The 24,260-nt window shown below is 46.0% G+C and overlaps 3 protein-coding genes and 1 pseudogene across 3 annotated transcripts; all 4 read right to left on the reverse strand.

Moving 5' to 3' along the window:
• Positions 1 to 592: 592 nt before the first annotated feature.
• On the reverse strand, positions 593 to 2,134 carry 3110040M04Rikl1 (RIKEN cDNA 3110040M04 gene like 1). The gene is made up of 3 exons (XM_017593916.3): positions 1,957 to 2,134; positions 1,365 to 1,544; positions 593 to 1,089 (listed from the first exon to the last, which is right to left on the reverse strand). Exons 1-3 carry the CDS (start codon positions 2,132 to 2,134, stop codon positions 593 to 595), a joined length of 855 nt encoding a protein of 284 aa, XP_017449405.3.
• A 2,531-nt stretch (positions 2,135 to 4,665) lies between these two features.
• Positions 4,666 to 6,196, reverse strand: LOC134479074 (uncharacterized). The gene is made up of 3 exons (XM_063261350.1): positions 6,019 to 6,196; positions 5,437 to 5,616; positions 4,666 to 5,162 (listed from the first exon to the last, which is right to left on the reverse strand). The coding sequence occupies exons 1-3, from the start codon at positions 6,194 to 6,196 to the stop codon at positions 4,666 to 4,668; spliced, it is 855 nt and encodes a 284-aa protein (XP_063117420.1).
• Positions 6,197 to 8,712: 2,516 nt separating this feature from the next.
• Positions 8,713 to 10,244, reverse strand: LOC134479075 (uncharacterized; annotated as a pseudogene).
• Positions 10,245 to 12,773: 2,529 nt separating this feature from the next.
• Positions 12,774 to 14,314, reverse strand: LOC134479076 (uncharacterized). Its single transcript, XM_063261351.1, has 3 exons — positions 14,137 to 14,314; positions 13,545 to 13,724; positions 12,774 to 13,270 (listed from the first exon to the last, which is right to left on the reverse strand). Exons 1-3 carry the CDS (start codon positions 14,312 to 14,314, stop codon positions 12,774 to 12,776), a joined length of 855 nt encoding a protein of 284 aa, XP_063117421.1.
• Positions 14,315 to 24,260: the final 9,946 nt, after the last annotated feature.

Below are 24,260 nucleotides of genomic sequence, written 5' to 3' on the forward strand. Positions count from 1 at the left end.
AGGAAGCTGTGTTCTATGGTCTGCAACACACCAGTCTTGGTTGCTATCCTGAGGTAAGTTCTGGAATCCAGGAGGTGCCTCAGGGCTCAAAAGAAAGGAAGAATGGCAGTTCCAACTGAGGGAAGGGGCCCAGCCATCCCAGAGCCCAGAAAGGGCTGTACAGCTGAGACTCTGGGAACTAGCATGAACAAGGACTGGGGCTTGATCCCAGGAACAGCATGTCAAAGGTTCGCGAGCTCCCGTGCCTTACACGGGCAGTTCAACACTCAGTTGGCATACGGGACATTGTCCAAAAAGGGACGAGGGTGTCTGTAGGCTAATCAAGCTCCCTTTGCTGATTGAACTCTAAAAGTCTGTCATTTCTCAAATGATACACAGTTCCTAAAGGGCAGGTGGAAGGATCCAAGTCAGTGAAAGCTCTCAAAGGTCCAAGTTCCCGCGAGAATCTTCGCAGGATTTCTTCACAGGCAGGCCCTGGGTCTCTAAGTGGAGTGTCCCCAGGCCCTAAAGGTGGGATCCTCAGGATAGGCAGATGGTTTGGTGCTCGCTGAGGACACAAAGCCTGCCTGCTGGCCTCTCTGGCCTGATGTGCTCAGCCCAGGGTGCCGCTTGCAACCCACGAAGGGTTAAGAGATGTGAAGGGCAGTGGCCTGCTCTGTGCACCACTTAGCTGTCCTGGGTTGTAGGGCCAGGTGTATCTAGGCAGGCTGGCCTGTGCAGACCAAATGGAATTGACTGTGTGAAGAGCCCAGTGCAGGGCTGCTCCCGCGTGAGACAATTGCCAAGTGAGCCAGGCGCGCTGTGAGACAGTGGGCTCCCTGCTGCTGGAAGGCCCAGGCAGGAAGGCACCTCCAGGGGTTTGGAGGTCGTCCAGGGCCACCTGCAAGGCACCCATGTTGGTGAAGACTCTGGACATCAGCAGGGAGAACGTCGGGAATGAGAGGGCTTCCGGAGAAGGGTGTCTGCGCCTCTTGGCTGAGTTGTATGGGGCACCATAGCTGTCTCCAGAGGGCCTGCGCTTCAGAGTCCTCACAGGAGATCTTAGCTGGGGCCTTCGGTCCTTTACATGCAGTTTTGTGTGCGAGGAATCTGTGGCAGAGACAATGGGCATTACTCAGAGTGCACACTGATTTCACCCAGCAGCCTACCCTACCATAACACCACCGCGAAAGAGCTCTTGAAAGAGCTTTTTCCATGCCCTGATAGGGTCTGTTTCATGTCCTGTGGAAACACACCCTCCCCACAGTGCCTTAGCACTGGAAGCCCCAACGAACCAGTCACCACCAGCTGTGTTCTATGCACGGTTTGCTTAGCACCCAGGGCATTTGCCCCCTCGGGTCTGCTTCTTCAAAGCCCAGACCTACCTCTCCTGTGGCTGGAGCCATGCTTTTCCCTTCCTATCTCTCTGGAGGAAAATGGTCTGGCCCTCCTCTTCTCATCCAGCTCGTTACTTCTCTTGTCAGGTCTGCAGGAGGAGACAGCCCAGCTTTGCCCAGATCGCTTCTGCCTGGGGACCTTAGGCTCCAAACTTGGACAGGTGTTCTCTGTGGGGACAAGAGGTAATTGGTGAAAGGTCCCCAACCTTCCTAAGGAAAGCCTGAGATAAGGCACCATGAGGCCAAGCTCCTGGCACGCCTTACAGTCCCATGCAGAACCCCACTACTTTTCTATTCCACATCCCCTCTTTGGTGAAGGCTTACACATGCTTGGGATGTTCCCAAGTTGCTTCAACAAACATTCCAAAATACAGACCCAATGACCCTTGGCTGACCTAGGCTCACCCCAAAAGCAAACACAAACACACACACACACACACACACACACACACACACACACTCTCTCTCTCTCTCTCACAATTTGTTATCAAATGTGCAGTGAGGGCACCATGAAGAGTGCAGCCGACCTCCTTCCTCAACTTCAACAAGCCCACCAGTAGCTCAAAGATGGAAACCCTACCTTTGCCATTGGCAGAGGACTTGGAACGCGGGCCACTGTTCTCCCCACCTTCAGAGGACTGTTTCTCTTCTCTCTTCTGCTCTAGGGGCTGCTTTCTCTTGGAAGGAGATACGATGGGCATCTCTAAATTCACAGGTCCAGGCTCCTCCACTTGTGCTTCACTCCTTTCTGCCTCCATCTTTGGCCGGAGCTCACGGGCAAATGGTGCTGATTGTAGAGTTGATTGGCCCTAAATACAGTCCTGAAACTCCACCCCCTGGCAGAGCTCTTGCAGGAGCTTTCGCCAATCCCTGTCAGGCCACACCCAGGAATAGGGAGGGGCGACTTAATTCAATCTAACTCGAGGAATATTCCTTCTGGTTGATTGCCATGCTTTCTCTACTAAATTGGGAGGGTTTGAAGCTGAAGGCCACAGTTAAATTTCTTCTCTAATGGGTGTCCTAAACAGGATACCAAACACACAATGCTTTTTGAACTCTGATTCGATGCTTTAGGTTTGCTATAGAGTTTCGACCTCCAGCCCACAAACTTGTCTCCCTATCTCTGTGTGGACGTTTCTATGGGTGTTTGGGTGAGAGTGTGCATGCATCGGGACATAGGTGTGCCCCTTTGTGTGTGACCCTACTACCTCCTGCTGAATTGGAGTCTACATGCATGTGTGTGTGTGTTTGTGTGTGTGTGTGTGTTTGTGTGTGTTTGTTTATTTTTGCAGTATCCGTGTTTGTGTGTTTGTGTGTGTGTGTGTGTGTGTGTGTGTGTGTGCGCGCGCGCATGTGTGTGCATCTCAGATGCTTGCTGAGTTGTCTGAGCAATTTTTTCAATGCCACCTGACCAGATTGGTTTTCCCCAATTGGCTCTTGATTTGGAAACGGTATGGAGCCAGTCTGTCTTCAACTATGGGTTTCTAAACGCTGCACTCAATGAGTTTCTTCATTACGATATAGGTACAAGCCCACAGTTGCTATGGAGGAGAACATGGTCGATTGAGTAAGAACAGCAACTTGTAGGATAGTAGACTTGAATGCTTATCCCTCAGGAAAAGAGTACTATTCGGGAAGGATTTAAGTTGTGGTAGGGCCTTAGGGTAGGCATGCCTATGCTTGGAAACGTGGTGGGTGAAGCCAGTTGGTTGTTTTGTGGTTTCAAAACCACAGCCAGACATACCCTCTCACTGCTGCCCTGGACCTGGATAAAGAATGATTAGTTACATGTGATTCCTCGGCCCCCTGTCACTCTCTTTGCCACCATGCTTCCAGCCCTGATGGCAATGAACAAAACTACTGGCAGCGTATGCAAGCTGCTATTAAATGCTTTCTTTTACCAATTTGTCCTGGTCATGGTTTCCTTCACAGCAATAGAATCCTGAGACACTGCCTGAGAAAAGGAGGGAAGGAAGAACATAAGAGACAAAGGGCAGCAGGGAAGAAAGGATGAAAAGAAGGTAGGAAGGAAGAAAGAAAAGAAGGGACAAAGGAAGACTGGTAGGTCCAGTGGATCAGGTTTGTTGGCTCAGGACTTCAACCTCAGCAATCGGTAGTCCAGAGGAAGCAGGTGTGTATCAGTCAAGGAGACAGTCTGGCCTACAGAGAAAGTTCAAGGACAACCAGAGCTACCTCCTGAGACCCAGTCTCAAACTAACAAAACAAACAACATCTACAGAGCCTCAATACCGAAGATCAGTCTGCAGAACAGGATGGAGGAATGAAAGATTTGACTCTCAGAACTTCTGCAATGATCTCTGTCTACAAATCATGCTTGCTTACCACACATGCACACACCCGTGTGCACACGCACACATACACACACACAGACACTCACACACACTCACACACACTCACACACTCATACATTCGTGCAATATGAGATAAAAAAGGAATGTATATAGATTACTCCACACAGCCTAATAGTGTATACACTATTACGCAGATGAAGGAGAGATACATTGACATCACTCGATTGACATGAGGACGAACTAAATCTTTATTTAAAAAGGTAAAAACCATGATGAAATATTGCAAGACAAGATTCAACCAAGTGAGAGAGGAAAAATGGATAATACTCTTAAAAGGTCATGGATTTCGAGTCCTGAATGGCTTGATTGTGTCAGTCTACTGAACAGGAAGCTGTGTTCTATGGTCTGCAACACACCAGTCTTGGTTGCTATCCTGAGGTAAGTTCTGGAATCCAGGAGGTGCCTCAGGGCTCAAAAGAAAGGAAGAATGGCAGTTCCAACTGAGGGAAGGGGCCCAGCCATCCCAGAGCCCAGAAAGGGCTGTACAGCTGAGACTCTGGGAACTAGCATGAACAAGGACTGGGGCTTGATCCCAGGAACAGCATGTCAAAGGTTCGCGAGCTCCCGTGCCTTACACGGGCAGTTCAACACTCAGTTGGCATACGGGACATTGTCCAAAAAGGGACGAGGGTGTCTGTAGGCTAATCAAGCTCCCTTTGCTGATTGAACTCTAAAAGTCTGTCATTTCTCAAATGATACACAGTTCCTAAAGGGCAGGTGGAAGGATCCAAGTCAGTGAAAGCTCTCAAAGGTCCAAGTTCCCGCGAGAATCTTCGCAGGATTTCTTCACAGGCAGGCCCTGGGTCTCTAAGTGGAGTGTCCCCAGGCCCTAAAGGTGGGATCCTCAGGATAGGCAGATGGTTTGGTGCTCGCTGAGGACACAAAGCCTGCCTGCTGGCCTCTCTGGCCTGATGTGCTCAGCCCAGGGTGCCGCTTGCAACCCACGAAGGGTTAAGAGATGTGAAGGGCAGTGGCCTGCTCTGTGCACCACTTAGCTGTCCTGGGTTGTAGGGCCAGGTGTATCTAGGCAGGCTGGCCTGTGCAGACCAAATGGAATTGACTGTGTGAAGAGCCCAGTGCAGGGCTGCTCCCGCGTGAGACAATTGCCAAGTGAGCCAGGCGCGCTGTGAGACAGTGGGCTCCCTGCTGCTGGAAGGCCCAGGCAGGAAGGCACCTCCAGGGGTTTGGAGGTCGTCCAGGGCCACCTGCAAGGCACCCATGTTGGTGAAGACTCTGGACATCAGCAGGGAGAACGTCGGGAATGAGAGGGCTTCCGGAGAAGGGTGTCTGCGCCTCTTGGCTGAGTTGTATGGGGCACCATAGCTGTCTCCAGAGGGCCTGCGCTTCAGAGTCCTCACAGGAGATCTTAGCTGGGGCCTTCGGTCCTTTACATGCAGTTTTGTGTGCGAGGAATCTGTGGCAGAGACAATGGGCATTACTCAGAGTGCACACTGATTTCACCCAGCAGCCTACCCTCCAATACACCACCGCGAAAGAGCTCTTGAAAGAGCTTTTTCCATGCCCTGATAGGGTTTGTTTCATGTCCTGTGGAAACACACCCTCCCCACAGTGCCTTAGCACTGGAAGCCCCAACGAACCAGTCACCACCAGCTGTGTTCTATGCACGGTTTGCTTAGCACCCAGGGCATTTGCCCCCTCGGGTCTGCTTCTTCAAAGCCCAGACCTACCTCTCCTGTGGCTGGAGCCATGCTTTTCCCTTCCTATCTCTCTGGAGGAAAATGGTCTGGCCCTCCTCTTCTCATCCAGCTCGTTACTTCTCTTGTCAGGTCTGCAGGAGGAGACAGCCCAGCTTTGCCCAGATCGCTTCTGCCTGGGGACCTTAGGCTCCAAACTTGGACAGGTGTTCTCTGTGGGGACAAGAGGTAATTGGTGAAAGGTCCCCAACCTTCCTAAGGAAAGCCTGAGATAAGGCACCATGAGGCCAAGCTCCTGGCACGCCTTACAGTCCCATGCAGAACCCCACTACTTTTCTATTCCACATCCCCTCTTTGGTGAAGGCTTACACATGCTTGGGATGTTCCCAAGTTGCTTCAACAAACATTCCAAAATACAGACCCAGTGACCCTTGGCTGACCTAGGCTCACCCCAAAAGCAAACACAAACACACACACACACACACACACACACACACACACACACACTCTCACAATTTGTTATCAAATGTGCAGTGAGGGCACCATGAAGAGTGCAGCCGACCTCCTTCCTCAACTTCAACAAGCCCACCAGTAGCTCAAAGATGGAAACCCTACCTTTGCCATTGGCAGAGGACTTGGAACGCGGGCCACTGTTCTCCCCACCTTCAGAGGACTGTTTCTCTTCTCTCTTCTGCTCTAGGGGCTGCTTTCTCTTGGAAGGAGATACGATGGGCATCTCTAAATTCACAGGTCCAGGCTCCTCCACTTGTGCTTCACTCCTTTCTGCCTCCATCTTTGGCCGGAGCTCACGGGCAAATGGTGCTGATTGTAGAGTTGATTGGCCCTAAATACAGTCCTGAAACTCCACCCCCTGGCAGAGCTCTTGCAGGAGCTTTCGCCAATCCCTGTCAGGCCACACCCAGGAATAGGGAGGGGCGACTTAATTCAATCTAACTCGAGGAATATTCCTTCTGGTTGATTTCCATGCTTTCTCTACTAAATTGGGAGGGTTTGAAGCTGAAGGCCACAGTTAAATTTCTTCTCTAATGGGTGTCCTAAACAGGATACCAAACACACAATGCTTTTTGAACTCTGATTCGATGCTTTAGGTTTGCTATAGAGTTTCGACCTCCAGCCCACAAACTTGTCTCCCTATCTCTGTGTGGACGTTTCTATGGGTGGTTGGGTGAGAGTGTGCATGCATCGGGACATAGGTGTGCCCCTTTGTGTGTGACCCTACTACCTCCTGCTGAATTGGAGTCTACATGCATGTGTGTTTGTGTGTGTGTGTGTGTTTGTGTGTGTTTGTTTATTTTTGCAGTATCCGTGTTTGTGTGTTTGTGTGTGTGTGTGTGTGTGTGTGTGTGTGTGTGTGTGCGCGCATGTGTGTGCATCTCAGATGCTTGCTGAGTTGTCTGAGCAATTTTTTCAATGCCACCTGACCAGATTGGTTTTCCCCAATTGGCTCTTGATTTGGAAACGGTATGGAGCCAGTCTGTCTTCAACTATGGGTTTCTAAACGCTGCACTCAATGAGTTTCTTCATTACGATATAGGTACAAGCCCACAGTTGCTATGGAGGAGAACATGGTCGATTGAGTAAGAACAGCAACTTGTAGGATAGTAGACTTGAATGCTTATCCCTCAGGAAAAGAGTACTATTCGGGAAGGATTTAAGTTGTGGTAGGGCCTTAGGGTAGGCATGCCTATGCTTGGAAACGTGGTGGGTGAAGCCAGTTGGTTGTTTTGTGGTTTCAAAACCACAGCCAGACATACCCTCTCACTGCTGCCCTGGACCTGGATAAAGAATGATTAGTTACATGTGATTCCTCGGCCCCCTCTCACTCTCTTTGCCACCATGCTTCCAGCCCTGATGGCAATGAACAAAACTACTGGCAGCGTATGCAAGCTGCTATTAAATGCTTTCTTTTACCAATTTGTCCTGGTCATGGTTTCCTTCACAGCAATAGAATCCTGAGACACTGCCTGAGAAAAGGAGGGAAGGAAGAACATAAGAGACAAAGGGCAGCAGGGAAGAAAGGATGGAAAGAAGGTAGGAAGGAAGAAAGAAAAGAAGGGACAAAGGAAGACTGGTAGGTCCAGTGGATCAGGTTTGTTGGCTCAGGACTTCAACCTCAGCAATCGGTAGTCCAGAGGAAGCAGGTGTGTATCAGTCAAGGAGACAGTCTGGCCTACAGAGAAAGTTCAAGGACAACCAGAGCTACCTCCTGAGACCCAGTCTCAAACTAACAAAACAAACAACATCTACAGAGCCTCAATACCGAAGATCAGTCTGCAGAACAGGATGGAGGGATGAAAGATTTGAGTCTCAGAACTTCTGCAATGATCTCTGTCTACAAATCATGCTTGCTTACCACACATGCACACACCCGTGTGCACACGCACACATACACACACACAGACACTCACACACACTCACACACTCATACATTCGTGCAATATGAGATAAAAAAGGAATGTATATAGATTACTCCACACAGCCTAATAGTGTATACACTATTACGCAGATGAAGGAGAGATACATTGACATCACTCGATTGACATGAGGACGAACTAAATCTTTATTTAAAAAGGTAAAAACCATGATGAAATATTGCAAGACAAGATTCAACCAAGTGAGAGAGGAAAAATGGATAATACTCTTAAAAGGTCATGGATTTCGAGTCCTGAATGGCTTGATTGTGTCAGTCTACTGAACAGGAAGCTGTGTTCTATGGTCTGCAACACACCAGTCTTGGTTGCTATCCTGAGGTAAGTTCTGGAATCCAGGAGGTGCCTCAGGGCTCAAAAGAAAGGAAGAATGGCAGTTCCAACTGAGGGAAGGGGCCCAGCCATCCCAGAGCCCAGAAAGGGCTGTACAGCTGAGACTCTGGGAACTAGCATGAACAAGGACTGGGGCTTGATCCCAGGAACAGCATGTCAAAGGTTCGCGAGCTCCCGTGCCTTACACGGGCAGTTCAACACTCAATTGGCATACGGGACATTGTCCAAAAAGGGACGAGGGTGTCTGTAGGCTAATCAAGCTCCCTTTGCTGATTGAACTCTAAAAGTCTGTCATTTCTCAAATGATACACAGTTCCTAAAGGGCAGGTGGAAGGATCCAAGTCAGTGAAAGCTCTCAAAGGTCCAAGTTCCCGCGAGAATCTTCGCAGGATTTCTTCACAGGCAGGCCCTGTGTCTTAAGTGGAGTGTCCCCAGGCCCTAAAGGAGGGATGCTCAGGATAGGCAGATGGTTTGGTGCTCGCTGAGGACACAAAGCCTGCCTGCTGGCCTCTCTGGCCTGATGTGCTCAGCCCAGGGTGCCGCTTGCAACCCACGAAGGGTTGAGAGATGTGAAGGGCAGTGGCCTGCTCTGTGCACCACTTAGCTGTCCTGGGTTGTAGGGCCAGGTGTATCTAGGCAGGCTGGCCTGTGCAGTCCAAATGGAATTGACTGTGAACAGCCCAGTGCAGGGCTGCTCCCGCGTGAGACAATTGCCAAGTGAGCCAGGCGCGCTGTGAGACAGTGGGCTCCCTGCTGCTGGAAGGCCCAGGCAGGAAGGCACCTCCGGGGGTTTGGAGGTCGTCCAGGGCCACCTGCAAGGCACCCATGTTGGTGAAGACTCTGGACATCAGCAGGGAGAACGTCGGGAATGAGAGGGCTTCCGGAGAAGGTTGTCTGCGCCTCTTGGCTGAGTTGTATGGGGCACCATAGCTGTCTCCGGAGGGCCTGCGCTTCAGAGTCCTCACAGGAGATCTTAGCTGGGGCCTTCGGTCCTTTACATGCAGTTTTGTGTGCGAGGAATCTGTGGCAGAGACAATGGGCATTACTCAGAGTGCACACTTATTTCACCCAGCAGCCTACCCTACCATAACACCACCGCGAAAGAGCTCTTGAAAGAGCTTTTTCCATGCCCTGATAGGGTCTGTTTCATGTCCTGTGGAAACACACCCTCCCCACAGTGCCTTAGCACTGGAAGCCCCAACGAACCAGTCACTACCAGCTGTGTTCTATGCACGGTTTGCTTAGCACCCAGGGCATTTGCACCCTCGGGTCTGCTTCTTCAAAGCCCAGACCTACCTCTCCTGTGGCTGGAGCCATGCTTTTCCCTTCCTATCTCTCTGGAGGAAAATGGTCTGGCCCTCCTCTTCTCATCCAGCTCGTTACTTCTCTTGTCAGGTCTGCAGGAGGGGACAGCCCAGCTTTGCCCAGATCCCTTCTGCCTGGGGACCTTAGGCTCCAAACTTGGACAGGTGTTCTCTGTGGGGACAAGAGGTAATTGGTGAAAGGTCCCCAACCTTCCTAAGGAAAGCCTGAGATAAGGCACCATGAGGCCAAGCTCCTGGCATGCCTTACAGTCCCATGCAGAACCCCACTACTTTTCTATTCCACATCCCCTCTTTGGTGAAGGCTTACACATGCTTGGGATGTTCCCAAGTTGCTTCAACAAACATTCCAAAATACAGACCCAGTGACCCTTGGCTGACCTAGGCTCACCCCAAAAGCAAACACAAACACACACACACACAGACACACACACACACACACACACACTCTCTCACAATTTGTTATCAAATGTGCAGTGAGGGCACCATGAAGAGTGCAGCCGACCTCCTTCCTCAACTTCAACAAGCCTACCAGTAGCTCAAAGATGGAAACCCTACCTTTGCCATTGGCAGAGGACTTGGAACGCGGGCCACTGTTCTCCCCACCTTCAGAGGACTGTTTCTCTTCTCTCTTCTGCTCTAGGGGCTGCTTTCTCTTGGAAGGAGATACGATGGGCATCTCTAAATTCACAGGTCCAGGCTCCTCCACTTGTGCTTCACTCCTTTCTGCCTCCATCTTTGGCCGGAGCTCACGGGCAAATGGTGCTGATTGTAGAGTTGATTGGCCCTAAATGCAGTCCTGAAACTCCACCCCCTGGCAGAGCTCTTGCAGGAGCTTTCGCCAATCCCTGTCAGGCCACACCCAGGAATAGGGAGGGGCGACTTAATTCAATCTAACTCGAGGAATATTCCTTCTGGTTGATTGCCATGCTTTCTCTACTAAATTGGGAGGGTTTGAAGCTGAAGGCCACAGTTAAATTTCTTCTCTAATGGGTGTCCTAAACAGGATACCAAACACACAATGCTTTTTGAACTCTGATTCGATGCTTTAGGTTTGCTATAGAGTTTCGACCTCCAGCCCACAAACTTGTCTCCCTATCTCTGTGTGGACGTTTCTATGGGTGGTTGGGTGAGAGTGTGCATGCATCGGGACATAGGTGTGCCCCTTTGTGTGTGACCCTACTACCTCCTGCTGAATTGGAGTCTACATGCATGTGTGTGTGTGTTTGTGTGTGTGTGTGTTTGTGTGTGTTTGTTTATTTTTGCAGTATCCGTGTTTGTGTGTTTGTGTGTGTGTGTGTGTGTGTGTGTGTGTGTGTGCGCGCATGTGTGTGCATCTCAGATGCTTGCTGAGTTGTCTGAGCAATTTTTTCAATGCCACCTGACCAGATTGGTTTTCCCCAATTGGCTCTTGATTTGGAAACGGTATGGAGCCAGTCTGTCTTCAACTATGGGTTTCTAAACGCTGCACTCAATGAGTTTCTTCATTACGATATAGGTACAAGCCCACAGTTGCTATGGAGGAGAACATGGTCGATTGAGTAAGAACAGCAACTTGTAGGATAGTAGACTTGAATGCTTATCCCTCAGGAAAAGAGTACTATTCGGGAAGGATTTAAGTTGTGGTAGGGCCTTAGGGTAGGCATGCCTATGCTTGGAAACGTGGTGGGTGAAGCCAGTTGGTTGTTTTGTGGTTTCAAAACCACAGCCAGACATACCCTCTCACTGCTGCCCTGGACCTGGATAAAGAATGATTAGTTACATGTGATTCCTCGGCCCCCTGTCACTCTCTTTGCCACCATGCTTCCAGCCCTGATGGCAATGAACAAAACTACTGGCAGCGTATGCAAGCTGCTATTAAATGCTTTCTTTTACCAATTTGTCCTGGTCATGGTTTCCTTCACAGCAATAGAATCCTGAGACACTGCCTGAGAAAAGGAGGGAAGGAAGAACATAAGAGACAAAGGGCAGCAGGGAAGAAAGGATGGAAAGAAGGTAGGAAGGAAGAAAGAAAAGAAGGGACAAAGGAAGACTGGTAGGTCCAGTGGATCAGGTTTGTTGGCTCAGGACTTCAACCTCAGCAATCGGTAGTCCAGAGGAAGCAGGTGTGTATCAGTCAAGGAGACAGTCTGGCCTACAGAGAAAGTTCAAGGACAACCAGAGCTACCTCCTGAGACCCAGTCTCAAACTAACAAAACAAACAACATCTACAGAGCCTCAATACCGAAGATCAGTCTGCAGAACAGGATGGAGGAATGAAAGATTTGACTCTCAGAACTTCTGCAATGATCTCTGTCTACAAATCATGCTTGCTTACCACACATGCACACACCCGTGTGCACACGCACACATACACACACATACACACACACACAGACACTCACACACACTCACACACTCATACATTCGTGCAATATGAGATAAAAAAGGAATGTATATAGATTACTCCACACAGCCTAATAGTGTATACACTATTACGCAGATGAAGGAGAGATACATTGACATCACTCGATTGACATGAGGACGAACTAAATCTTTATTTAAAAAGGTAAAAACCATGATGAAATATTGCAAGACAAGATTCAACCAAGTGAGAGAGGAAAAATGGATAATACTCTTAAAAGGTCATGGATTTCGAGTCCTGAATGGCTTGATTGTGTCAGTCTACTGAACAGGAAGCTGTGTTCTATGGTCTGCAACACACCAGTCTTGGTTGCTATCATGAGGTAAGTTCTGGAATCCAGGAGGTGCCTCAGGGCTCAAAAGAAAGGAAGAATGGCAGTTCCAACTGAGGGAAGGGGCCCAGCCATCCCAGAGCCCAGAAAGGGCTGTACAGCTGAGACTCTGGGAAATAGCATTAACAAGGACTGGGGCTTGATCCCAGGAACAGCATGTCAAAGGTTTGCGAGCTCCCGTGCCTTACACGGGCAGTTCAACACTCAGTTGGCATACGGGACATTGTCCAAAAAGGGACGAGGGTGTCTGTAGGCTAATCAAGCTCCCTTTGCTGATTGAACTCTAAAAGTCTGTCATTTCTCAAATGATACACAGTTCCTAAAGGGCAGGTGGAAGGATCCAAGTCAGTGAAAGCTCTCAAAGGTCCAAGTTCCCGCGAGAATCTTCGCAGGATTTCTTCACAGGCAGGCCCTGGGTCTCTAAGTGGAGTGTCCCCAGGCCCTAAAGGTGGGATCCTCAGGATAGGCAGATGGTTTGGTGCTCGCTGAGGACACAAAGCCTGCCTGCTGGCCTCTCTGGCCTGATGTGCTCAGCCCAGGGTGCCGCTTGCAACCCACGAAGGGTTGAGAGATGTGAAGGGCAGTGGCCTGCTCTGTGCACCACTTAGCTGTCCTGGGTTGTAGGGCCAGGTGTATCTAGGCAGGCTGGCCTGTGCAGACCAAATGGAATTGACTGTGTGAAGAGCCCAGTGCAGGGCTGCTCCCGCGTGAGACAATTGCCAAGTGAGCCAGGCGCTCTGTGAGACAGTGGGCTCCCTGCTGCTGGAAGGCCCAGGCAGGAAGGCACCTCCAGGGGTTTGGAGGTCGTCCAGGGCCACCTGCAAGGCACCCATGTTGGTGAAGACTCTGGACATCAGCAGGGAGAACGTCGGGAATGAGAGGGCTTCCGGAGAAGGGTGTCTGCGCCTCTTGGCTGAGTTGTATGGGGCACCATAGCTGTCTCCAGAGGGCCTGCGCTTCAGAGTCCTCACAGGAGATCTTAGCTGGGGCCTTCGGTCCTTTACATGCAGTTTTGTGTGCGAGGAATCTGTGGCAGAGACAATGGGCATTACTCAGAGTGCACACTGATTTCACCCAGCAGCCTACCCTCCAATACACCACCGCGAAAGAGCTCTTGAAAGAGCTTTTTCCATGCCCTGATAGGGTCTGTTTCATGTCCTGTGGAAACACACCCTCCCCACAGTGCCTTAGCACTGGAAGCCCCAACGAACCAGTCACCACCAGCTGTGTTCTATGCACGGTTTGCTTAGCACCCAGGGCATTTGCCCCCTCGGGTCTGCTTCTTCAAAGCCCAGACCTACCTCTCCTGTGGCTGGAGCCATGCTTTTCCCTTCCTATCTCTCTGGAGGAAAATGGTCTGGCCCTCCTCTTCTCATCCAGCTCGTTACTTCTCTTGTCAGGTCTGCAGGAGGAGACAGCCCAGCTTTGCCCAGATCGCCCTTGCCTGGGGACTTTAGGCTCCAAACTTGGACAGGTGTTCTCTGTGGGGACAAGAGGTAATTGGTGAAAGGTCCCCAACCTTCCTAAAGAAAGCCTGAGATAAGGCACCATGAGGCGAAGCTCCTGGCAAGCCTTACAGTCCCATGCAGAACCCCACTACTTTTCTATTCCACATCCCCTCTTTGGTGAAGGCTTACACATGCTTGGGATGTTCCCAAGTTGCTTCAACAAACATTCCAAAATACAGACCCAGTGACCCTTGGCTGACCTAGGCTCACCCCAAAAGCAAACACAAACACACACACACACACACACACACACACACACACACACACACACTCTCTCTCTCACAATTTGTTATCAAATGTGCAGTGAGGGCACCATGAAGAGTGCAGCCGACCTCCTTCCTCAACTTCAACAAGCCCACCAGTAGCTCAAAGATGGAAACCCTACCTTTGCCATTGGCAGAGGACTTGGAACGCGGGCCACTGTTCTCCCCACCTTCAGAGGACTGTTTCTCTTCTCTCTTCTGCTCTAGGGGCTGCTTTCTCTTGGAAGGAGATACGATGGGCATCTCTAAATTCACAGGTCCAGGCTCCTCCACTTGTGCTTCACTCCTTTCTGCCTCCATTTTTGGCCGGAGCTCACGGGCAAATGGTGCTGATTGTAGAGTTGATTGGCCCTAAATACAGTCCTGAAACTCCACCCCCTGGCAGAGCTCTTGCAGGAGCTTTCGCCAATCCCTGTCAGGCCACACCCAGGAATAGGGAGGGGCGACTTAATTCAATCTAACTCGAGGAATATTCCTTCTGGTTGATTGCTATGCTTTCTCTACTAAATTGGGAGGGTTTGAAGCTGAAGGCCACAGTTAAATTTCTTCTCTAATGGGTGTCCTAAACAGGATACCAAACATACAATGCTTTTTGAACTCTGATTCGATGCTTTAGGTTTGCTATAGAGTTTCGACCTCCAGCCCACAAACTTGTCTCCCTATCTCTGTGTGGACGTTTCTATGGGTGGTTGGGTGAGAGTGTGCATGCATCGGGACATAGGTGTGCCCCTTTGTGTGTGACCCTACTACCTCCTACTGAATTGGTGTCTACATGCACTTGTGTGTGTGTGTGTGTGTGTGTGTGTGTGTGCGTGTGTATGTGCATCTCAGATGCTTGCTGAGTTGTCTGAGCAATTTTTTCAATGCCACCTGACGAATCTTGTTTTTCCCAATTGGGTCTTGATTTGGAAACGGTATGGAGCCAGTCTGTCTTCAACTATGGTTTGCTAAAAGCTGCACTCAATGAATTTCTTCATTAGGATATAGGTACAAGCCTACAGTTGCTATGGAGGAGAACATGGTCGATTGAGTAAGAACAGCAACTTGTAGGATAGTAGACTTGAATGGTTTTCCCTTAAGACTTTAGTACTACTTTGGAAGGATTTAACATGTGGTATGGCCTTAGGGTTTGTTCGTTTATGCTAGATAAATCTTGTGTGAAGTATGCTGTTTGATTTTTTGTTTTTCAAACCCTGAGCCATACAGAGCCATGGACTCCCTCTGACTTCTACTCATGGACTTTACAAAATAATGATCAGTTCCTTATGCATGCTCAGCCTCACGCTTCCACTCTGATGACAATGATCTAAACAACTTAAAGTGTATGCAAGCTGCTATTAAATGCGTTTTTGTTTTGTTTTGTTTTACCAAAGTTGTCCTGGTCATGGTTCTCTTCACAGCAATAGAATCCTTAGACACTGCCTGAGTAAAGAAGGACAAGCAGAACATAAAGCAAAAGGAAAAAGGGTAGCTGGGAAGAAAGAATTGAGAGAAGGTATGAAGGAACAAGGAATGTAGGAACAAATGAGACTGCTCGGTCCAGTGGATCTAGTTTTTTGTCTCAGGACTTCAACCTCAGCAATTCCTAGTCCAAAGGAAGCAGGTGTGTATCTGACAGGAAATCAGCCTGACCTACAGAGAAAGTGCAAGGCCAACCAGTGCTAAGTTCTGAGACCCAGTCTCAAACTAACAAAACATCTACAGAGCCTCGTTACTGAAGATCATTCTGCAGAACAGGATGGAGGAAAAAAGATATGAGTCTCAGAACTTCTTCAATGATCTCTATCTACAAATCATACATCCTACCACACACCCAAGTACTCTCTCTCTCTCTCTCTCTCTCTCTCTCTCTCTCTCTCTCCCTCACACATGTTCAATATGGGATCTGAAGGAAATGTAAATAGGTTTGGTTCCCATTACTCCCAATAGGCCAATAGTGTATAAAGTCCTAGACAGATGAAGGAGAGATCAATTGTCCGCACTTGATTGACACATAGATGAATTAAATCTTTATCTGAAAGGTGGATCCAAGAGAGATATTAAAAATGGAACACTCTTAACAGGTCACAGGTTTTTGAGTCCTGAATTTATTGATTTTGTCAGAGAGTTAGTCTACTGAACAGGAAGCTCTCCTCTAAGTTCACCAACACACAAAACCTAGAAGAATTACTGGACTAACTTGTTAACCTGAAGTAAAGACAGGATTCCAGGCAGTGCCTTAATGCTCAGCACTAAGAAATAAGTAAGAAATAAGGGCAGTTCCAAGTGAGGAAAGGAGCCCAGCCTTCTCAATGCCTAGAAAATGTTGTGCCGCTCTGGTGCTGTGCAACTAGCATGCACAAAGACTGGAGCTTGACCCAAGGAACACCAAATATATTCCTCCAGGAGCCTTGTTCCTTTCATGGGAAGTTCAACACTCACTTGGTACAAGAGACCTTGTTACAAACTGACTTATTAATATTCTCCCTTCTAGATATCTTCACCTTTCAAGTTCTTTGTATAAAGCTCCCTGGAGAAGAAACCAGTAGTCTACCCACTTCTGGATCCTGTATGATTTAATACTGATAACAGGTGAACAGTTGTTCTGTAGACACATCTTCCATAGGAAACTCACTTCATTGTTATTGGATATGATTCTTGAAATAATGATGTTAGTACTATGGCTATTACAGTAGTCATTTTCAAGCTTCTGGCTGTCAAGTTCATCGGCAATATGGTATTATTGGCCATTATATGAAAACATGGTCATCCTGTCAAATACCTTGTAATATTTTGTTTAATCCAAAGAACAAAGTTGCTATCAACTTTTCAGTGCATCTGTCATTTTTAATGATTATAATCTCTGCAGAGAATGGTAACTGTTCAAAGTGCCCAAGAATAAGAGGTTGAGTGTTTACATCTAAGTAGGACATCTTTATTAATCCTCATCTTGTTGAGACTCCAGCAACAGCAGTGCAGAAAAGGGTTGAAAACATTTAGACCTGGTTGATGGACAGAATTATTGCTAAATGTTGTCATCTAGACATGACATTCCTTTTATATTCACGGACTCACAGAAGCTATGGTTACCAGAGTAAGACCTGTACAACATGAAGCTAACCAATAGTCTGGTATTCATGGTGGAGGTGCCCTGAACACACTATCCTTCCTTGTGGAGCTATGGGCAGTTTCTAGTTTCTGGGGAAGGAATATACATTCTTCTTTAAACATATGGCTACTAGTAGGTTTTCCATGTTCCAGTAGATGGCTCCGTATCCATACACATATGAGCAGTAAAAAATGGAACTAATTGTCCCTTATAGGAATTATATCCAACCATAATCTTGAGTGAAAAAATGTACACTACTTAATTTAATAGAAAAGATGAAATATTCAATAGATTGCTGTGTTGGTTTGTATATACTCTACCCAGGGAGTGGCATGATTACAAGATGTGGTCTTGTTGGAGTAGGTGTTTCTTTGTGGGTGTGGCTTTAAGGCCCTCATCCTAGTTTTCTTTAAGCCAGAATTTTCCAAGTAGCCTTTCCAAGAAGAAATACACAGCTTCTCCTCCATCATACCTCCCTGGATACTGCCATGGTCCCACCTTGATGATAATGGACTAAACCTCTGAAACTGTAAGCCAGTCCAAATTAGATATTGCCCTTATAAGTTGCCTTGGTCATGGTGTCTGTACACAACAATAAAACCCTAATTAAAACGGAAGTTGGTACTAGTAGTGGGGTATTGTTAATATAGGCCTGACCATGATTATGCTTGAAAGAAAGTGGATTTTGAAACTTTGGATTTGGAAAGCAATGGGATATTTTTAAATGGAGCTTAATGTGATATCCTAGTAGAAATATGGATGACTTCATTATTGAGAGTGATTTGAATTATATGGACCTAGCCCAAGGAGTTTCAGTGGAGAATTTTAGTATATAGTCAAAAGACTGTATTTGTGGTATTTTGTTGAAGAATATAGTTACTTTTTGCCCTTGTTTGAAGAGTTTACCTGAGGCTAAGGTGAAAAGACTCAGGGTAATTGCATTGACAAAGGATCTCAGAAATGCCCATCATAGACTTTGTTCTCTGGTTAAGGCTCATGAAGAGCATTATAAACAAGTATAGCAATCTGAGAAGGAATATATATAATATTAAATTGAATTAAGGGAGTAGTGACCTTGGGGTAAGATCTCACTCAGTAAACTAAACCCAACAAGTCTTTTAATCCCAGGAGGCAAAGACAAGCAGATCTCTGAGTTCGAGGATAGCAAAACAATTTCTAAGTGAAGAAAACTTAGACTCAGTGGAGCACACTATTAATCCCAGTGCTTAGAAACAGGGATGTAGCTATCTGAATTCAAAGTCAGTCTACAGAACATGTTCCAGGACAGCCAAGCATAGGCAGTAAAGGAGTTGGTAAACAGAAAGCTGGTGATAATGTTATAGAAATTTCAGCCCCAGGAATCAACAGAACTCTGCAGCTTTGTCCACGTGGCTCTGATTTTAGAGTCCATAATAGAAGGAACTACTGGGACAATTGATGTTGGTTAGCTGGAGCTAAGAAATTTGTGGTGATTAAGAAGAGACCAGCATCACTGAGATGAAAATTTCTGGGAAGTGTTTTCTGAGAGTACAAAAAAAAAAATGTGTTCCAGAGATAGCCAAGGTTGTACCTTGTGCTTCAGCTGAACTTGGTAATGTATAAGAATCACCCAGGTAAAACTGGTTTTGAAAGCATGAAGGGGTCATGAAGAGCAGCTGAGGCTAGGCTAGGCACTGTGAGAGGGCATTGAAGGTCATTAATGAAAATACAGCCTCAGTTGTTGTTGATGGCCCATGACTGGAGGTGTCATTCATGCAAAGGAGTTGATGTTTGGCATCATAAAGAGAACCTATGAGAGGCTATTGGTGAAGTCTAGTTATAGCAGAGGACCCTAGAATATTAGAGATCCCAGTACCATGGGATAATTACCAAGAACAGCAACAGTAGTGGAGTGGATCAACCTGAGCTTAGAGTGCTACAGAGGGCAGAGCTGGAGAAGTAATGCCAGTCCTTTGGAGGAACCCAGATGATCATGTGTGGATCCGTGATATGGAAACAAGATGCTGTAACAGTGAAGTTGACTTGGAGACTCCAAGACTTTTGTGATACCATGGTGTATCTGATGAGTAAAGCTGCTAACAGAGAATGGAACCAGCCCAGAGAAAGAAGATTTTTGCAGTCAACAAAGATGAAAAGGAGTTGGAGATCTGAAGACCACTGTGTTATTCAGGGTTCCTATTACTGCACAAAACATCATGATCAAAAGCAAGTTGGGGATGATAGGGTTTATTGAGCTTACACTTTCCACATTGCTGTTCATCACCAAAGAAAGTTAGGACTGCAACTCAAGCATGTCAGAAGTAGGAGCTGATGCAGAGGCTACGGAGAGATGTTACTTACTGGCTTGCTTCCCCTGCCTTGCTTAGCTTGCTTTCTTATAGAACCCAGGACCACCAGCCCAGGGATGGCACCACCTGTTGTAGGCCCCGAATGGCCTTACTTCAGGAACACAACCCACAACACAACTTGACAAAGTTACGCTACAATGGCTAGAGTTTTAATGATCCATGTACGTGGGGTTGCTCATCCTCACAGGGAGAGGCAACAACTTACCCAAAAACCACACAACTTTTACTCTTTACAGAGGACAGACTTCAGAAACAGGACTAGCTGGTCCATTATCATTGTTGGTACACAGGACAAAGGATCTTGACAGGTATTGGCTAGCCTGCTCAAGGGGCTGTTCTTGACTTAGTTAGTCACTTTCCTCACCTGGCCTTGGAAAATCACTGGGAAAGGGCTAAGTTGGAAAGTTCCTCAGAAGGTGGGAGAGGAACTGGGTGGTCGGGCAAGGTCAGGATGACATCTTGTGGTTGTTCTCAGAATTTACCATAGGGAGGGGTAGGGAGAACAGTTGGTTTTGTTTTGGCTGGTTTCCATTAAGCCTGGTCATTCTGACCACCAAGACCTTACTCCTGTTTTCCCAGAACCTCGTTCTTACAGCTTTGTTTCTTGTATCTATGAAACTTATTTCTTCATACCCACAATGGGCCCTCCCCATTGATCACTAGCTGGGAAAATGCCTTATAGCTAAATCTCATGGAGGAATTTCCTCAACTGAGGGTACTTTGTAATAATTCCAGCCTGTGTCAAGTTGGCACACAAAACCAGCCAGTACTATCACCTTGAAATCAGACATGGAGATGTAGAGTGTGGAGTTTGCCCAGCTGTTTTCCTGTCTTTCCTTGGGAGTTACAGTTAAATGATTGGCTGAATCTCAGAAGAGACCTTAAACTTTGGACTTTTAATATTTTTGAGACTGTTAGACTTTGGGGACTTTTGAAGTTGGACTAAATGCATTTTTATATTATGCTATGTTTAGGTATGGCTCCCACAGACTCATATGTTTGACCAAACCTATGGGGGACAGGGAGTGGAATGTGATGGTGTGTATATGCTCAGCCCAGGGAGTGGCAGTATTAGAAGGTGTGGCTATGTTAGAGTAGGTGTGTCCCTGTAGGTGTGGGCTTTAATACCCTCATCCTAGATGCTTAGAAGTCAGTATTCTCCTAGCAGCCTTCCAAGATGTAAAGGATGCTTCCCTCCTTTAAATATGTACCAGGAAGTGAAATGGAGCTTAACCCTGTGTTACTTAATGGTGATAATGTTATAGAAATTTCAGATGATGTAAAGATGTAAATCTCTCAGCTTCTGTACCATCCCTGCCTTGATGATGCCATGCTCTGAATTTGATGATAATGGATTGAACCTTTGAACCTGTAAGCCTGCCACAATTAAATGTTGACCTTGTAAGAATTGCCTTGGTCATGGTGTCTGTTCACAGCAATAAAACCATAACTGAGACAATCGCTATGAAATATTTCTATCATCCCCCTACATTTGTGTCTTTTATTTACCTCCCCAAAAGTTTCCTGAGAGATCAAGTATTTAAGTATCAGTAGTGACAGAAATAGAGAAGACCATTTTCTGCATAATTTTGGACAACTGCTGTTCTAAGTAAGATGTAGATATAATAATCACTAAAATTAGAACAAAATACTTTTGACTAATCAAAATATTTTTAATTCCACTTGGCAAAATCTACCATAAATTAAATATTTAAAATGAATCTGAAACCTATGAAAAATAGTTGATATACCATGGTCTAGTTTTTTATGTCCTGAACCTTCATTGAAATGTTACAGTGACATTTGAAAGTACAAGGAGGGGATATGGAAGCAAAGTTTAGAGCAACGACTGAAGGAATGCTCATTCAGAGCCTGCCCCACATATGGCCCATGTAACCATATATATACACATCCACTAAAACTAGATAAGATTGATGAAGCTAAAAAGTGCAAGCTGAAAGGGACTGGATATAGATCTCTCCTGAAAGACATATCCAGAGCATGTCCAATACAGAGGTCAATGCTAGCAGCAAACCACTGAACTGAGGAAAGGACCCCCTTTGGGGGAATTAAAGAAAGGATTGAAAGAGCTAAAGGAGCTTGCAACCCCATAAGAACAACAATGCCAACCAACCAGAGCGTCCAGTGACTAAACCACTACCGAAACACTATCCATGAACTGACCCAGGTTTCCAACTGGATATGTAGCAAAGAATAGACTTGTTGGAGCCCAGTGCAGGGGAATGTCCGGTGGGGGACAGTAAGGGGGGTGGATGGGAGGAACATCTGTATGGGGGAGGGGGAGGGGAGGAGGGCTTATGGACAGGAAACCCTGGGAAAGGTAATAACATTTGAAATGTAAGTAAAGAAATGCATCTAATAAAAAAGAAGAAAGTACAAGGAGAAGAAATAAAGAATTTAAGAAAGTACAAAGAAAAGAAACACTGAACTTAAGCAAATAAGACATAAAAATTAGCTGTTATAAACTCGAAATTTCCCAGCTCCCTAAGTGGAATCAGAGCATGCTGCCCAAATACATAATTTTACATTTGAACTGTTTTCAGGTAAAAGCAATAGGCAGGGAAAACATATTTCTATAAAACGATGACATGCACTTCTTTTAATAATTGCTCCTTCTTGCACCATAAAGAGGAAAACACTCTTTTCTCTGGACACAAAGAATCAAAATTCATATAAATATGCACAGACTCTGCTAAAAATCACCCTTATCTTTCACTTACTTCCCTCATGTATTTCTTAATTAGTTTTGCAGTGCACTCTCCCAGAGGAACAATTCTTTATATGAGAACTTGTCCACAATTTATTGCTTAGTTTAAGTGGTAAATAAAACAGTTTGGTGTGGTGACATATGGCTGTTATATTGACTCAAGATGCTAAGGAAGAATAATTGTGAATTTGAGGCTAGACCTTGAGTTACTTTGAGGAGGACAATGTTTCAAATAACAAAACAACAACAACAACAACAACAACAACAACAACAACAACAACCACGACAACAACAAGTTAAAAGGAATACAGCTCTGTGTAAAAGTGCTTGTGTAGCCTGCTCAGGACCCTGAATTCTCCTCCAACATCAAAATGTGTACTTAGCACTCTTTTACTATTTACTTCTCTTCAGTAAAGTTTTAGCATATTTAAAATAACAATAGTAAGGCCAAACACATAATATGCAATTTCTCCTTATCATTTTCCTTAGTTCATTTAATATGTAGCTTCTAAAACTAAACTGAAAACAATAGGTGGAAAGTTTCTTCTTTTCAATACTCTCACAAGAAAAATAAGTAATAAAGTAGAAAAATACCATTGTACTTTTCACACTGACCAAGATATTTTGAAGTTTAAACTTCTCTAATGACATATTTAGTGGAGAAAGGTAGGAAAATGGGTTGACCTGTGTATCATTCGCACACAGGAGTGATTTCTATAAAGACATGTAGGTATCTTTCTAAAAAAATTAAATGAATATATGTATTCAAAGACCAGCACTTTCCCTAGAGATAAATTGAGATATTTGAAGTGAATTACTTATAAGAATGTTCATTGAAATCACTAAAGTCAGGGACCCCTGTGGTTGAATTAGAAAAAGACTGGAAGAAGTTGAGGAGGAGGGAAACCCCATAGGAAGACCAGTAGTCTCAAAGAACCTGGACTCCCAAGATCTCTCAAACACTGAGCCACCAATCAAGCAGCATACATTAGCTGCTTTGAGGCCCCTGACACTTAGATAGCAGAGGACTTCCTAGTCTGGCCTCAGAAAGAGAAGATGCATCTAAACCTTGAGAGACTTGAGGCACCAGGGAGGGGAGAGGTCTGGTCATGTGTGGGGTGGGAATGTAGGGGGTGACATCTTCTTGGAGATGGGGGAGGAGGAATGGGATGAGAAATTTTCTGAGGGCAGAACAGGAGGGGAATAACAACTGGCATGTAAAAAAATGATTAATAATAATTAAAAAATATAGTTGTCCAAAATAAATAAACATTAAGGAAGAAAACTAATGAAATAATAGAAAATCTCCCTTTATAGTATGCAGTTGTTTGCAAGTTTTAAGCTCCATACAATCAATAAGAACTCACTTCCTGGGCATAGTTTAAATTTTAAAAAAAACATAGTCATATGTAAAGAAAAAGCAAATATATACACGCCTTGTTACATGCAGAGATCTTATCCAAGAAATGGTTACCAGAACCAGTAGTAGTTCTGAGATGGAAGAATGCCCCAGGCAGATATGAGCTAAGTATTTTAAATTTTGAATCAAATATGTACATTTTCAATTCTTAAAATTAAATTCATAATCTGGCTCACATGCTGGTATTTGCTGTGAACCATTATATAGGTATTTGGAGGTACACTAACCACAAACAAATCATTCCAGTGGTAAGAGAGTAAAGCCAGTTGCTTCTGCTCAAGGCATCTTAACTGAGTTCTATTTCTCTTATTTATGATATAGTAAGAGATGTAGTCACAATTATAAAGGAGAGACTTGCTTTTACTTTCTTGTATTGGTGTGTTCCCCACTTATGACGATGTATCCTTGGATATCATCCCAATCTCTTATTGCTGTGTTGCTAGCACTCAGAGCCATGCTGACAGATAGGACATTTGAAGCATCATATCCATCATCCTAACAATTTGCATGAGAAGGAACACTGCTTGGAGGGAAGAAGAGTGCCACAGACAAGGACATATGGCACAGCCGGGTAAGCATGGGTTGCCCATCCATCCAGAAGAACTTTAACTGTCCTGTCCCCTTGGTTACCCCGACTAGCCATTTGACTATTCAATTGTGTT

This window comes from Rattus norvegicus, chromosome 5 (genome assembly GCF_036323735.1).
Source record: "Rattus norvegicus strain BN/NHsdMcwi chromosome 5, GRCr8, whole genome shotgun sequence".
Taxonomy (NCBI): domain Eukaryota; kingdom Metazoa; phylum Chordata; class Mammalia; order Rodentia; family Muridae; genus Rattus; species Rattus norvegicus.

Bases quoted from the DNA above. Each gene is read 5' to 3' on its own strand.
- 3110040M04Rikl1 (XM_017593916.3), bottom strand. From the start codon at position 2,134: ATGGAGGCAGAAAGGAGTGAAGCACAAGTGGAGGAGCCTGGACCTGTG. The intron at 1,545-1,956 runs GTAGGGTTTCCA...TTGTCCCCACAG, and splicing joins GTCCTCTGCCAATGGCAAAG to AGAACACCTGTCCAAGTTTG. The intron at 1,090-1,364 runs GTAGGTCTGGGC...TCTCTGCCACAG, and splicing joins TGGCTCCAGCCACAGGAGAG to ATTCCTCGCACACAAAACTG.
- LOC134479076 (XM_063261351.1), bottom strand. From the start codon at position 14,314: ATGGAGGCAGAAAGGAGTGAAGCACAAGTGGAGGAGCCTGGACCTGTG. The intron at 13,725-14,136 runs GTAGGGTTTCCA...TTGTCCCCACAG, and splicing joins GTCCTCTGCCAATGGCAAAG to AGAACACCTGTCCAAGTTTG. The intron at 13,271-13,544 runs GTAGGTCTGGGC...TCTCTGCCACAG, and splicing joins TGGCTCCAGCCACAGGAGAG to ATTCCTCGCACACAAAACTG.
- LOC134479074 (XM_063261350.1), bottom strand. From the start codon at position 6,196: ATGGAGGCAGAAAGGAGTGAAGCACAAGTGGAGGAGCCTGGACCTGTG. The intron at 5,617-6,018 runs GTAGGGTTTCCA...TTGTCCCCACAG, and splicing joins GTCCTCTGCCAATGGCAAAG to AGAACACCTGTCCAAGTTTG. The intron at 5,163-5,436 runs GTAGGTCTGGGC...TCTCTGCCACAG, and splicing joins TGGCTCCAGCCACAGGAGAG to ATTCCTCGCACACAAAACTG.